Source organism: Ictalurus furcatus, chromosome 10, assembly GCF_023375685.1.
Source record: "Ictalurus furcatus strain D&B chromosome 10, Billie_1.0, whole genome shotgun sequence".
Taxonomy (NCBI): Eukaryota; Metazoa; Chordata; class Actinopteri; order Siluriformes; family Ictaluridae; genus Ictalurus; species Ictalurus furcatus.
The window spans coordinates 21,726,830-21,742,067 of record NC_071264.1 but is presented as its reverse complement, the minus strand read 5'-3'; the positions used below and the strand labels follow the sequence as shown (position 1 = coordinate 21,742,067).

Sequence of the window (15,238 nt, the reverse complement as noted above, 5' to 3'; positions counted from 1 at the left end):
GCTTGTAAAAGTGAAATATTCCATGAAGAATGAGGCTTGTGTGGCGACATGCACATTTACAAATGGATTTGTTTAGATTATGCAGATTAGGTGTCACCACTCAAATTAATAATCTGTGTTTGTAGAGTATCCTCTGTAGTTTGGCTGTGCAAGTCACTATTATCCATAGGGAACTCGGTGGAGTTCATTGTTTCCATATGCGCAGAGATCATTTGTAAATGGTGCACTTATATAGCGCTTTTATCCAAAGCTGTGTCTCATTCAACCATTCACACACACACACTCACGGTAGCAGAGCTGCCATGCAAGGTGCTAACTTGACATCGGGAGCAACATGGGGTTCAGTGTCTTGCCCAAGGACACTTCGGCATGTGGAGTCACGTGTACCGGGAATCGAACCGCCAACCCTATGATTAGTGGACAACCTGCTCTACCACCTGAGCCACAGCCACAACCATTTGTGACCTTGGAGTCATTGTAACTTCTGAATAGGGATGCATTGCATGCTGATTTGCTTACTTACCAACATGTGATACTATGTGATGCAAGCCTGGTGTAGGTTTCTGCTCTAATGAACAGCTGGACATATTCCAGACTGCCAACTGTGCTCTGCAAAGATATCAAGAGGAGCTATTACAGTATTTTCCTACAATACAACTAACCTGGTAAAACATTCTTTATGGCATTTAAACAATATCTTTTATAGAGAGCACAAAGGCAGCTGACCTGAGCACGCAGAGCACTATCAGCAAAATTGGTCAATGAAGTGAGCAAAGGTACCATGAATTGTGCGCAGACAAAGGTACACTATACAGCCAGAAGTATCTGGACCCCTGACCATCACAATCAGATGTGCTTGGTGAACATTAATGTCCAAAACCATGGACATTAATATGAAGCTGATCCCCCTTTGGTGCTATAACAGCCTCTGCTCTTCTGGGATTTTGGAACTGTGGGGATTTGTGCCCATTCGGCCATAAGAGCATCCGTTAGGTTGGACACTGATATTGGACAAGAAGTCCTGGGGCTCAAGTCAGTATTCAGATTCATCCCAAAAGTGTTCATTGGGGTTGAGGACAGGTCTTTATGGTCCTTAGTTCCTGCACAGGGGCATTGTCATGCTGGACCAGGTTTGTCCTTCTTAGTTCCAGTGAAGGGACTTCATAATGCTACAGCACACAGAGATATTCTAGACAGTTCTATGCTTCGAACTTTGTGGCAACAGTTTGGGGAAGGCCCACATATGGGTGTGATATTTTTGGCCATATAGTGTATTTACAGGCACTGAGCTTTGCACTCCTCTTTGCACTCCTCTTCACTTGCCAGGGTCTACAGTATAATTTGCTCACGAGTCTATGTGCAAATCACACTACCTTGTTCCCTTTTTTAATGACCATTCTCTCTGATACAACTCTGTGCACTCAAGTCAGCCACAATAGCACTCTCTATTAAATATATGGCTGTTTAAATGTGATAACGTCTTAAACATGAAACTCAGCAGCACACAGCAGCAACCAACATAAACAGCACATGACACGAAGAAAAAACATTCAGAGAAACTAGCCTATAAAGAGAACCCATCTGCTTCTAGGTGTCCTAGGATAGATTATTAACCATTATTCTTCAACAACTTTATCCTATAAAGTTAAACAGTACTAAGTGTGTTGAAAGGATGTTCAGTATGAGTATATTGTGAATTAGGGTCTTGGTATTAGCACAAGATAGTCTATATGATTACAGAAGGAGTTTGTTGAAGTTTGCAGGATCTAGGTGCAATTATCCACTGAAGCAAGGGTGAGACTTGGGCATAAACTGTTTTTGGGTAGTGCAAATCTTTAGGGTATCTTTAGGGACCATTAGCAGAAGCAGAATCAATTCCTCTTAATGCACGTGTTGTTAGCATTTTGGTTGTAGAAGTAGTCTTATAGAAATGAGGAAATGCAGATCAAACATGTTCTTAATGTTTGGGACGGTGAAGAAGGTGGCAATTTTAAATGACACAACATGCAAACGGCACTTATAAAGGTGCAGCTTTTGTACTGGAGTTTGCTTGGTTAACAAGCTGCCACGTTGCTTAAAAAGACGTTAATTGCGTATTTTTCTATGCTCCTCTATATATTTCTCTGTTTAACAGACTCAGATTGGTGGTATGGCTTTCCATCTGAAACCAGTTCATATCATCAGTTCAGATCATACTGCTTGGTGTTTGAACTTTCTATTATATTCTGCTTCACATGGATAAATGTAAATGGTTGTGTTTGGACATTGTCATAATTGGGCCTGCAGATTTTAAATATATATATATATTTGATTGACACAATATAAGCCTCACTCCTTGGTCCCTGGTCTCTAATTCTTTTTCAGCTCATGAATAAATTCAGTTTAATCAATGGGCTTTTAATATTTTTGTAGTCTTCACTCTGTTTGTTTCAACTCTCTGAGGTCACAGTGTGTGCTTTTGATGGATGGGAATGGATATTTTAATTGACGACATTAATTAGCCTGCAGTTTAACGTTCTCAGTGATTTTTTAAATACATTTGCAAAAAGCCAGCAAACCTTATTGGATCAAAATTTAACTGGCTTATTATGCATTAATTGCTCATCTTTGTTTAGATCTGCCAAGATGTAAGATTAATGGAATCTGCTCCCAGTCTGTGGCTGTGCATGTTTTTTAGAATGTACTGGAACAAGCTGATTGAGTTTAGCTAATACGTTGCCCGTGAATAAAGCCTCATTGGGGAGTTGATTGAGCGTGAGCTTGACAAGCACTCATTCTGACAGGCACTCATTCTGACATTTCATCACCTGTGTCTCTCAGAGGAAGTCTAATGTTGCATTATTCAAGGGACATTTGTTAAATAGTACTCAAACAGCGAAGACGTATTTTACATTTCATATAAAACTGTTGCCACAAAGTTGGAAGCACACAATTATCTAGAATGTCTTTGTACTGTCTGTTGTAGCCTTATGATTTACTTTCACTGGGACTAAGTGACCCAAACCTGTTCCAGCATGACAATGCCCCTATGCACAAGTGAGGTCCATGAAGACATGGTTTTGCAAGGTTGGTGTGGAAGAACTAGAACCGAGGTTAACTATAAAACTAGAACACCGACTGCACGCCAAGCTTCCTTGTCTAACATCAGTGCTTGATCTCACTAATGCTCTTGTGGCTGAATGAGCAAATCCCTACAGCCATGCTCCTAAATCTAGTAGAAAGTCTTCTCAGAAGATTGGAGGTTATTATAATAGCAGTAGGGGAGCTAAATCTAGAATGGATGTTCAAAAGCACATACGTGTGTGATGGTTAGGTGTCTGCAAACTTTTGACTATTTTGTGTATGCCAAAGGCTGTAATGTTTTATATCTGTGTATAGAATGTATGGTATAGGGCAACTGCTATGTATGGTATAGAGTAACTGCTTTCTAGCTTCCAGTGATGTGGATTGTTTGTGAGTGTTAATAGCTGCCCCCTGGTGGGGAAGATAAAATGATATTCAAGATTTCACAAGATGACGCAGTCATTGCATTACTAGATACATGCCTGAAAAACATGGTGAAGAACCGCAGTGTATGAGAGCGTGAAGGAAGACTCGGGAGACAGGCAGAATTTTAACTGAGTGCTGGGCTCATTTTTATTCAGTTCATGCTTTTTAGTGCACTTTCAAGAGTCAACAAAAAAACAACACAACTACAGGAAATGGGTCTGTCCTGGAGCTTTCACACTGTCAGGTTCAAGTTCATCCTTCTTGGTGTGTATATGTGTGTGTGTGTGTGTGTGTGTCTTGCAAGCTATGCCAAGCGATATCACACTCTGTCTCTCTCTCTAACTACGTTTACATGGACAGCAATAATAATCTAATTATTGACCTTATTCCCAAATAAGACAATATTCTGATTAAGGTGGTTACATGAGTCGTTTTAGAATATTCCTTTCATCTTCTCTTTTACATGTTATAGAATACAGATCGATTAACAGCACATGCCATTTCGTCCCCACGCCACACCATCCGACGTTCCATCCAGAATTTCATGTATTGACATACAGTTTCTTTAATAGTGTGATTAAGGTGTTTACATTTCTGTAATGCACTTTGATAATGCGACTAAAATAGGAATACTCCACACATCTTAATTCGATTTGTGTTTACTTCAAGTATGACTTTAGTCGGATTAAGGTCATCAATAATCGCTGTTTACATGATAGTTTCTTAATCAGAGTATTGTCTTATTCGGGTTAATATCAGATTATTGTTGTCCATGTAAACGTACTGACTGTCTCTTGCGCACGGGGTCCATGAAAACACAAAGGGACACAAATAAGTAGACTGCTGGTAATAAGACGCAAGTGAGAATCATCACTCGTTACCTGCGGGTTCGACCCCCTCCTCTCCATCCACAGCTGATGTTCGACCACACCCCCGCCACCATGCATGAAAAAAGCAATGAAACAGTACAAACACTATATTGTACTTTGTATTGTTTTGCAGTTGTGGTCTCAAATATTCTAGGGTGTTTTAGAAGCTACAATTCATTGCTGTCTGAAAAAAAAAAACAACATTTTGTATTTATACCACAATGCTGTTGAATGCTTGAATCTGATTGGTCAGATGCCATTAATTCATTTTCTGTTGCAGCACATCTTGGATAGTAGTTCTGAAGGCGATATATATTTTCTCATACATTATAATTTCTATAGTAACAGCTTACCCAGGGCGCTGCAGGGTAAATGTGTGTAATCATTTATATGGTGTGTAATTGTTGATATGGTGACGTTTTCAGTGAGGAGATGTTTGTTTAGCATTTATGGAAGGAGTCTCAAGTGTCAGTGCTTTGTAAAGGTCAATTTTAAGTTCGGAGTGCTTTGCTTTGTTTCTCGGTAACTTGACAAGTTATAATAATTGGGATGAATGCCAGCCCTAAGAATATATCTTAAGTTGTTGTTTTTTTTTCTTCATATACGCCAGCTTCCCCCCTCCCACCTCAACTAAACTCAGCTTTCAGTCCACATAACTTTACGTAGCTAAATGTTACTAGGGAAATAAATTCTGATAAATATATTGTTAATTAAAGCAGTACTCCTGACAACTTTGTAAACATATTTGAACAAATGTCTGCCATGTATTGATTTCTTGTTCAGTCAGTATATAAGCCTTCAAGATAAGCTTCCTTGAAATAGAGATTCCTAACCACCAGTGTGGGTTGTTTGGTACCACTCCACAACCAAGCAGTGAGAGCATGGAAAGATCTTAAAGATTTTCACTTCAGTGATAACAGTTACAGTTACATTTATACAGCGCTTTTCTAGACACTCAAAGCGCTTTACATAGTATATGGGGGGGGGGGGGGGAATTCACCAGGGTTATACCCCTACTCTTTTATGGTAAGTGTCCTGGGATTTTTAACTACCACAGAGATTGAAGACCTCAGTTTAACGTCTCATCCCAAAGACAGTGCTGTTTTTACAGTATAATGTCCCCGTCACTGTACTGGGGCATTAGGCTCCACACAGACCACAGGGTGAGCGCCCCCTGCTGGCCTCACTAATACCATTTCCAGCAGCCACCTTAGTTTCCCCCAGTTGGTCTCAGATCCAGGTACTGGCCAGGCTCAACCCTGGGACACCAGGCGAGAACTGCAGGTTGACATGCATGTTATGTTATGTTATGTTATGTTATGTTATATGTTATGTTTTGTTTTGTTTTGTTTTAAAGTGCCCATTCTATGCAGTCAGAATTAATGGTATTAATGCAGAACTAAACTAATTGTAAGTTGGTAATAGAAGTCGTTGTATCTAGCTTCATAGCTAACACTGTTTTATTGGAAACCTGTCTTTTCATTCCAGTGCTCATCATCCTGTGGGCGTGGGCTTCAGTCCCGCGTGGTCCAGTGCATGCACAGAGTGACTGGTCGTCACGGCAGCGACTGTCCCACAGTCCTAAAGCCACCAGCATACAGGCAGTGTCATCAGGGGGCATGCAATGAAAAAGTTAATGTCAACACCATAACTTCACCAAGACTGGGTAAGAAAATCACTTCCTACACTGTAGTTATCCGTCAAAATAAGATTTTAATCCATGTCTGAAAAACTTCAAGTATACTGAAAAATAAATATATATTTTTCCTTTCATAAATTATGAGGGATTAAAAAATTTGCCTTCAACCAGCCAAAGTCCCTAACGTCTGATGAATATTTATAAGATGTATCTGATCTGTCATTTTGTCAGACAGCAAGAAAATAGATAACATCAGACTGCCAGATCAAAACATAAATTATTGTGGCCAGGTTAGTTTAATTGTTGATTAGATGATAAATAAGATTAAGCCATATAATGTGTATGTAGTCTTTTTTCAGAAGTACAGGAGAAGGAGGCTCAAAGCAGTGAAGGTCATTCATTGTGAGCTCTGTGAGATATTTTCCTCGAATTGGAGAGATAAGGAGGAGAGTGTGTGTGAGAGAGAGAGAGAGGGGAGAGATGTGGTGTTAGAGAAATGCTCTAACAAACCTTGAGGATGCAAATTTTTTCTTTTTGAGTTGTAACATTTTATAAATGGTGCACTTATATAGCGCTTTTATCCAAAGCGCTTTACACTGTGTCTCATTCGCCCATTCACACACCAATGGTAGCAGAGCTGCCATGCAAGACGCTAACTTGCCATCGGGAGCAACTTGGGGTTCAGTGTCTTGCCCAAGGACACTTCGGTATGTGGAGTCATGCGGGCCGGGAATCGAACCGCCAACCCTACGATTAGTGGACAACCCGCTCTACCACCTGAACCACAGCCGCCCCATAAAACCTCTTGGGGTTATAAAACATTAAACCTTATTTTAACAACCTGTCTGATGATCGCCATCAACCAGTCAATCTAACTCATTTTAAACAGCTTGAGCAAAACACTTCTGTGCTGTTATTGGAAAATAATCAACTTCAGGGTAACTAATACGTTGATTATTTTCCTATATACTACTGTAGGTACCATCATATTTTATTCCTTGCACAGTAAACGCAGGTGTATTTCTCTAACTTTTAAACAAACATCAATTAAATATGAATTCAGTTTCGTTACTTTGTTAAAATTACTTTCTGGCTGTGACTTGACATTTATATTGGTTTGTATTAATGCGCTTGTTCTAATAAGTTATACACAGGGACTTGTATGGCAGATGCGCCACATAATCTAAAATAATCTAAGTGCAAGAGAGAGAGAGAATTAAATTAAATTGCTTTAATTAATGGCATAGGGCTTAGCGGTTAGCACGTTCGCCTCACACCTCCAGGGTCCGGGGCCATGTGTGTGCATGTTCTCCCCGTGCTGCGGGGGTTTCCTCCGGGTACTCCGGTTTCCACCCCCAGTCCAAAGACATGCATGGTAGGCTGATTGGCGTGTCTAAAGTGTCCGTTGTGTGAGTGTGTATGTGATTATGCCCTACAATGGACTGGCAACCTGTCCAGATTGTACCCCACCTTGTGCCCGATGCTCCCTGGGATAGGCTCCAGGTTCCCCGTGACCCTGAAAAGGAGTAAGCAGTAGAAGGTGGATGGATGGATGGGAATTAATGGCATATTGTTTTCGAGATCAAGTAGAGGAAAAAATATGGAATGACTTAGGCTTTTATGACGGCCTGAATTCTTTGAGGTGTGGACTTCACTAATGGAAAACAATATTCTCTATCAAGCTGGTGCCAACTTTCTCGAAGAGTGTTTGACAGATCAGATTTGCAAGATGAAGCCTTGTCATGGACCAAATTTTTTAATTCCCACCATAAATTTTCAATCAGATTGAGATCCGGACTGTTTGCTGGCCATGTCATTGAGTTGATCTGCCTTTCCTGAAGAAAAGCTTTAACACTTTAATATGCCATTAATTAAAACAATTTAATTTAATTTGTTTGAGCTATGTTTCACAAAGAAAGAACGTTCAGCTATTAAACAAAAATAGTTTTGTGTCATATCTGTGATTTGTTTATTTGCTACGAAGTAAAAAAGCCGGGTGAGCATCCTCTTAAGTTTGGCGATTCCATCATTTTTGCCAAGGGTTGTAAGATGTGAGGGAACGATTGTTTATTGTTGCTGTAACGTAAGTGATAACAGAAACTAACTTGCCTCACGGACATTCCACAACATTAAATCTAACTATAAACTATTAGAAATACAGTGTGTTGTTCATTAATAAAATAATAATTGTAATGTTTGGCAAACATTGCCGTGGTATAATCAGTCTAACACACTGTGGACCATACGTAGTTATGGTATCATTAATGTAAAGAGTTAGCAGGCATAATATAATATTTTCTGAAAACATGTGTCCTCTTCTTCTGTTCTTTCCAACAGCAGCACTGACGTATAAGTGTACGGGAGATCAGTGGACGGTGTACTGTCGGGTGATTCGTGAGAAGAACCTGTGCCAGGACATGCGCTGGTACCAACGTTGTTGCCAAACTTGCAGAGACTTTTATGCCAGCACAATGCCCCGCGAAAGTTAATGAGCCTGGCACTTCTTACCATGTAGCAGCTTTTTTTTTTTTTATGTCCTCTGTATGTACTGTCATAAATGGCACTGTGTATATTGTTATTAAGGATTATTGGATTTTAAAGCAGTAACAGGTAATTTGATGCACATGTCAGATCTTTCAAATGGGATGTTGAAACGTTTATGGTTTTGACTTGAAAATGGTGCAAAAGATCTATGACTTTTTTTTGTTTTTTAATTGTTTTGCTGTAAACCAAAGTTGAGAACATAGGAGGCCATTGGAGATGACTTCTTCAGCATAGCAGCTTGGCTGTTGTACAGTAAGCTGACCATTTAGGAAATGATTGGGCTTACGTTGCTTTCTAAAAGCCACTGGTTGGCCAGTTATCCCAGAACTGAGCAATGGGACATTATTGTCATTTTGATATCCTAATCACATATTCGTTCTCTTATCTCTTATTTCTTCCAGATTTGTTAGAGAGGTCCATTAAGTGCCTTAACGAGATTATATGATCCAGAATGGCATGGTTTATGGGGACAGTTGTACCACATGAGTTATGACACAAGCCATGGTTGTTTTAAGTAAGATAATCTATAACAGCTAAATAGGTCAGAGCGAAGACTGATTTTGTGGGAGGACTCTACACTTGTTACACCAACTAAATGCATATAGACCTATGAATATGAATAAAATTCACCAGGAAGTACTGAAGGGGAAAGGACTGAAGGTGAAAGACATGCTCTTGCTTAGGTAGTGGTCACTTATGTTTTTTGCAACTTTATCTAGGTGAAGTTTGACCTGTGATTTCACAAGCCTCTGTCTTATGAGCCAGTAGAAACCAAGTGGTTGGGACTTGTCTTATTGGTCTGTAACAAAATGGAGGAGCTTAAGTAGCAAATCACACCAGACCTGCTTGCTAGGATTTTCTTGTTAGCAATGTTGATACCTCTGCACATAAATACACTACAGCCTACCAAAAGCTCATTTTCGAAATCTTGCGAAAAAAACGAGGCATGCAAGATGGCACCTGCACCATTTGGAATACCAAAACAAGTGTTCAGCTAAGACCTGTCATAGCAGAGATTCTAGGGGAGGTTAGGACTCGAGTTTTTTAAATTTTTTTAACATTGCTAGGTTTTAACACACAGGATGTGTGAGAAACGGACAATTAATAGAGACCACAGGTTCCCAACCCTGGTTCTGGTATACCCTCTGTCCTGCGCAAACACTTAAATGTGCAGGACATGGTGTTCTCCAGGACCAGGGTTGGAAGCCTGAAGTATACATAATATTGACAGTTTAAGAAAACGTAAGCATCATAAGCTGCAGGACGGTAACAGAGACAGTGCAAATTTGCTGTTTCTCGTCACCGTAGCTTGTGTATGTACTGCAGAAAAAACACCAGTGTGGCATACTTCGTACAATGTAAAGTTTTGGTGATTAATTTGATTTTTTTTATTATTATTTAGAAATTTATTTACACCAGATAACACCACCTGAAACTGTCCTTTCATTGACATTAATCCTACTTTAATCTATTTTCCCATTATTACAAAGCAAGTAATGTTAAAGGTTAATGTTAAAAGAGTAAAATCAATCTTATAATGACTAGGCCAACTCAAATCTTTTTTTTTTCCACAATAATTTTTTCATTGTCAGCAAAATTGATCAAACACCCTATTTGATTTCTCTCTTTCCATGGCTACGGGATTAACACAGATTTATTTAACTATATCTGTACTTATTTTTCCAACTTTTTTTGTTTTGTCACCCTAAAACATTAATTTCAACGTATTTTCCTTTTGAATTTCATTGTTTCAAAGTTTTAGTAAGTACTGTTCATGTTTGCTATTTTTCAGTAACAACGTTGCACATTTGTTTACATATGTAAGAAGAGTGTATGTTTAACTAGCATACAGCTGTTCGTATTTCCAGGAGTCGTGTTCAAATCATAGCATTTTTATTTTATCTACAATGAAATCGTTGGGCACAATTATAAACAAAAAATATAAATATAAACAAAAATAACCAGGTTTTAACTTTTAATAACTCCTGATGACACCATCAGTAAAGTGTTTATAACTGGTTATAGGCTCACATGCAGCTGCATGACTTTGGATCACAGGTGTAAAATGTGAACTAAATTAATTTACGCTATACAAATGTCCCTCTGTGCGTGCGTGTGCGTGTGTGTGCGCGTGTGTGTGCGTGTGTGTATGTGTGTGTGTGTGTATGTGTGTGTGTTTTAGATAGCTTAGATACCGTGGTCCCTGTTTTCTCAGGCAGTGCAGGGTTCATTTGGTGCTAGACAAATTTCACTACTGTGGAATTCAACCGTTTCTGTTTTTTCCTGTTTTTCTCATGATTGTTCTTCCCTATGTATTTTCTGACACATATTTTTTGTGATGATTATTTAATACTAAAATGTAGCTACCTTACTATTTCAGAGATTTCAGCCTATTGGTGCAAATTGCTTCATCACCATACTGCTATGGTGCAGATATGCATATATATTCCAGTACTGTATGTCTTTAGTTGCACATGATTGGTACGTAATCTACATTTTTTTGATGGTGCTGATTTGATTACAACTGTTTAAATGGTTATGCAAAAATAAATTAATCTTATAACACATGGAACTTGTGTTTTACATTTCGTAACGCAAAGGTGCATTGACTCCATATTCTCATTTAGAAACATTGAAAAGTTACTGTAGATATCCGCTTTGTCTATATTTAAAGGAACATTACAGATAAAAAAGTAACATTTGAGGCATTTTCCCATTTAGTCCACATGTAGTCGATCATCCATTACATGTTTGGTGTACGATATTTGATGCTTTAATTTGGCACTGGTGCTACAAGACTGATGGAAATCTTTTCCACAATCATTTGCTTCTTTTAAATAATAAACACAGAATTACAGGTGTGGTTTAGGACACATTATAGCTTGCTGTAATCTTTATTATATATATATATAATATATATATATACACACACACACACACACACACATATAAACTATTTTGCACAATCAAAATCACTTTTTTTGGGTGTAATTTGGTATCCTTCTGCTCCCTAGGCACTAGTTCCCAAAGTTTGAAATTGGAATTGTGACAGGAAGCCATAAGTCATGTAAGAAATATTACCTAACAAAGTGTCCCGACATAAGAAATAATGGATGGCGATCATTTTTGCTTCAGTTGACTATACAGTGCTTTAAATATGTATCCACCCTCTCAAACTTTTCCACATATTGTACTGTTACAAGTCTTCTGCAACATGTCTCTATCGGCTTTGCACATCTGGATCCTGATCATTTTACCCATTCTTCTTGGCTAAAATGCTATGTCAAATTTGAACATCAACTTCCAAGTTGCATTGAGATCTGAGCTTTGTCTGGGGCATTCTTAGACAATCTTGGTTTTGAAGCACTCCAGTGTAACTTTGGCAGTTTGCTTAGGGCTTTTGTCCTGTTGGAAGGTGAACCTCTGCCCTAGTCTCTTCGAGACTGGAAAAGTATTTTCTTCTAGTATTGACCTGTATTTTTCTCCATCCAGTTTCCCAGTTCCTGCTGATGAAAAGTGTTCTGAGGGTAATGAGTGCTGTTGGGTTTCCGCCAAGATTGCTGCATAAAGTTCAATTTTGTTCTTAAAGTTTTATTTATTTATTTATGTATATATTTATTTCGAGAGCCTGTGCTATGGTTGTCATGTGAACAGCTTCTCACGTATGAGGTGTGGATCTTTCCAGCTCCTGCAGAGTTATTCTTGGTTGCTTCTCTGCCTAATAGCCTCCTTACCCAGTCATTAACCTTTGATGGATAGCTACCTCTAGGCAGTTGTGCTTGTGCCATGTTCTTTCCATTTTTAATAATTGATTTAATGGTGCTCAATAGGATATCTTTTTTAAATAACAAGCCCAGATTACTGCTTTACCAGAACTTTGTCCTGTATTTGTTTTAATAGCGCCTTGGTCTTCATGATGTTGTTTGTCTAGGTATGCTCTCTGAGGCCTGTTTCATGAAGTTGGTTTTGGTGGCTACCCAGGTAACTTCGCATTTAGTTTCAAGAAGGTCGATTGGAAAAATTTCATTGGGTTTCATCGCCATGGTAACTCACAATACATGGGTAACCTGCTCTGGAGCAGGTTTTATTCTGGGTAAGAAATCGCAAACCCAAATTGGACCAATCAGCTGTGAGCAAAGTGAGATAAATCTGATGCATCGCAGTTAATCCTTTAGCGTTTGTAGTGATGGCTTCATTGTTTGTGGCGAATCCTGTGGAGCTCGGAGTGCAAATAATAAGAAGGGCACTTCAAAGGGAAAGAACTGTTAGGGACAGACACAATTCCCTGGCTTTTCCCGATGATGATGGATTTTCAGTAGACGGTATCATTTATCTCTGCCGGTTTCTTGAGCCGAACATTAAAAATCTGACATGCCGAAACCATGCTCTTACTGTACCACACACTGTATGTATTGCTTTGCTGTTCTGTGCAAGTGGTACATATTTGCATGCAGTGCGTTTATTCCTGCCCTAATATATTTTTACAAATTGATATTTATTTTATTAATATTTAATTTAAAAAGACATTTAGCTATATTAAATGAAATTACATGAAATACGTTGGGGTTATAAGTTTTCAATCCGTTTATTCTCACTGTGAGCCTATAAAAGTAAACGCATTTACACAATCAGCAATTTTTTCCAAGCTTTGGCAGCGGCAATGGTGTTGCTCTTTTTGCTCTTTGACCGGAAGTATGCACACCTGCTTTTTTTCCATGTTGAACGCTATTGGCTGTTTGCTGCAAATGTCTGGCATTTATGTGCTTGTGTACGATGAGTAAACATTGATTCAGGGTTAAAACCTGGGTTGACTGAGAAAGTTGATAACCAGCGTTATGAAACCAATTAACCTTAATTAACCCGGGTTAGATTTGTTTGGTTTCGTCAACTCAAAACATACTCTGCAACTCTGAGTTTGTTTAACTCGCTTCTTGGAACAGGCCTCTGAGGTCTTCCTGAAACAAGGTGTATTTATATTGTGATCATGTGACACTTCAGTTGCACACAGGTGGATTCCATTCAACTAATTATGTGACTGCTGATGTTGCCAGGGGGACTCATTAAACTTTTATGGTTTTAATTTAATTTGTAAATAATTTTGCAAACTATATTGATTTCCCAACACACAATCCAATATGAGCTACATTATTATGTGTGGATTAATGCAGTATATATACTTATACAGTATACTTATCAGCATTTAAAACTATTTTTTAAATATGTTTTCCTTTCTCATAGCTGAGTCTTTTTTATTAAGCAATATTCCCCAACCCTCCCAGCTACATTAAGGTTCTCTAGCACTACATCTGCTGTCTTTCTTTCTCCTAAGATTTGTCCTCTCCAAACAGATTAAAACAGATCTTACAATCAGGATATTTTATTTTGCTTATATTCATTTACTGGCTGAATGTTGAAGGAAAGTGATAAGTGTAAATACTGACCTAGAGTAAATCCATTATTTAAGCTAGTTGGCATATTCACAATCCACCATGTATTATCAGAGACATGTGATTAAATTGTTGACTGAATCTACCTTTTAAAAAAAAAAAAAAAAAAAAAAAAATTAAAAGATAACAAGCCTGCTGTACAATCAAAAACATCTGGGTTACGCATGTAACGCTGTTCCCTGAGAAGGGAACGAGACATTGCGTTTAGCATAACAGTATGGGAGCACCCTTGTGCGCGTGACCAGTATCTGAAGCTTGCGTAAAATCATGCCTCTACTTATAGGCCTGCCATGATCAGGTGACGTGGAAATTAAGCGCGTCGCATGATATATATATGGCACCTGTGAACCATGCCACCAGCCTCTATTATCTGAAGCAAAGACGCAATTCACAGGCCTGCCCTGGTATGACAAAGCTACGCAACGTCTCGTTCCCTTCTCAGGGAACAGGATTACATGCGTAACCCAGACTATCACTTTCAAAGGGAACTTTGATGTTGCGTTTAGCATAAAAGTATGGGAACAAGAATACCCACTCCGTCATACCAAGGGTATGGCCTGTTCAAAAAGACCCAAGCCCGAGGGTCACTGCGAGACACTCAAGCCTGGGGTGGAATGAATATCCAGGCGGTAATAACGAATGAATGTTTGTGGCGTAGACCATCCTGCAGCAGCACACACATCCTGTAAGGATACCCCTTTGGACAAAGCCTTTGAAGAGGCGACCGCCCTCTAAATCTCTAAATTATATACTACTATTAAATTATTTACTAATGATAGTGAAACTAATAGAAAAGCTATTTAGTCACAAGAGTAAGGAGCCACAGATGAGTCGTGGGAGTTTAAGGGTTTAATAATGTGCAAAGTAGTACATGTGAAGATTATTGTATTTGTCAGTATTTGGGGTGAGAAAGATTTCGATTATTACTATGTTAGCCTTGTAGCTCTACTGCAAAACTAAAGAAGCAAACTTTTATCAACAAACAGGTTTTGGCTGACTTACTACATTTGGCATAAATGAGAAATTGGGTAAATTTCTTTTCTTTTTTAGAAAAACTGCACTGTAAAACCGGATCATTTAAAGTTCATTTAACTCAAAAAATTTGATGAAACTAATTACCTGATGAAACTAATCAATTTCTTTAAGCCAAACACACTTAAATATAACAAGTTTGAGGTAAATTTGTGTTATATTTAAGTATATTTGGCTTAAAGAAATTGATTTATCAACTTAAAAATTTTGAGGTAATT

General features: G+C 38.5%; 1 protein-coding gene across 3 annotated transcripts in view; it reads left to right on the top strand.

The window, feature by feature from the left end:
* The window catches only part of adamts17 (ADAM metallopeptidase with thrombospondin type 1 motif, 17), a 154,952-nt gene extending 143,832 nt beyond the window's left edge, over positions 1 to 11,120 (top strand). For 2 of the 3 annotated variants that reach the window (XM_053635236.1, XM_053635234.1), the window contains 2 exons: positions 5,847 to 6,024; positions 8,335 to 11,120. In XM_053635236.1, the coding sequence (XP_053491211.1) occupies positions 5,847 to 6,024; positions 8,335 to 8,486 (330 nt within the window). In that variant the 3' untranslated portion in view covers positions 8,487 to 11,120. The remainder of the gene's footprint in view (positions 1 to 5,846; positions 6,025 to 8,334) is intronic. The other variant, XM_053635235.1, reaches the window with a different exon arrangement.
* The last annotated feature ends 4,118 nt before the right edge of the window (positions 11,121 to 15,238 follow it).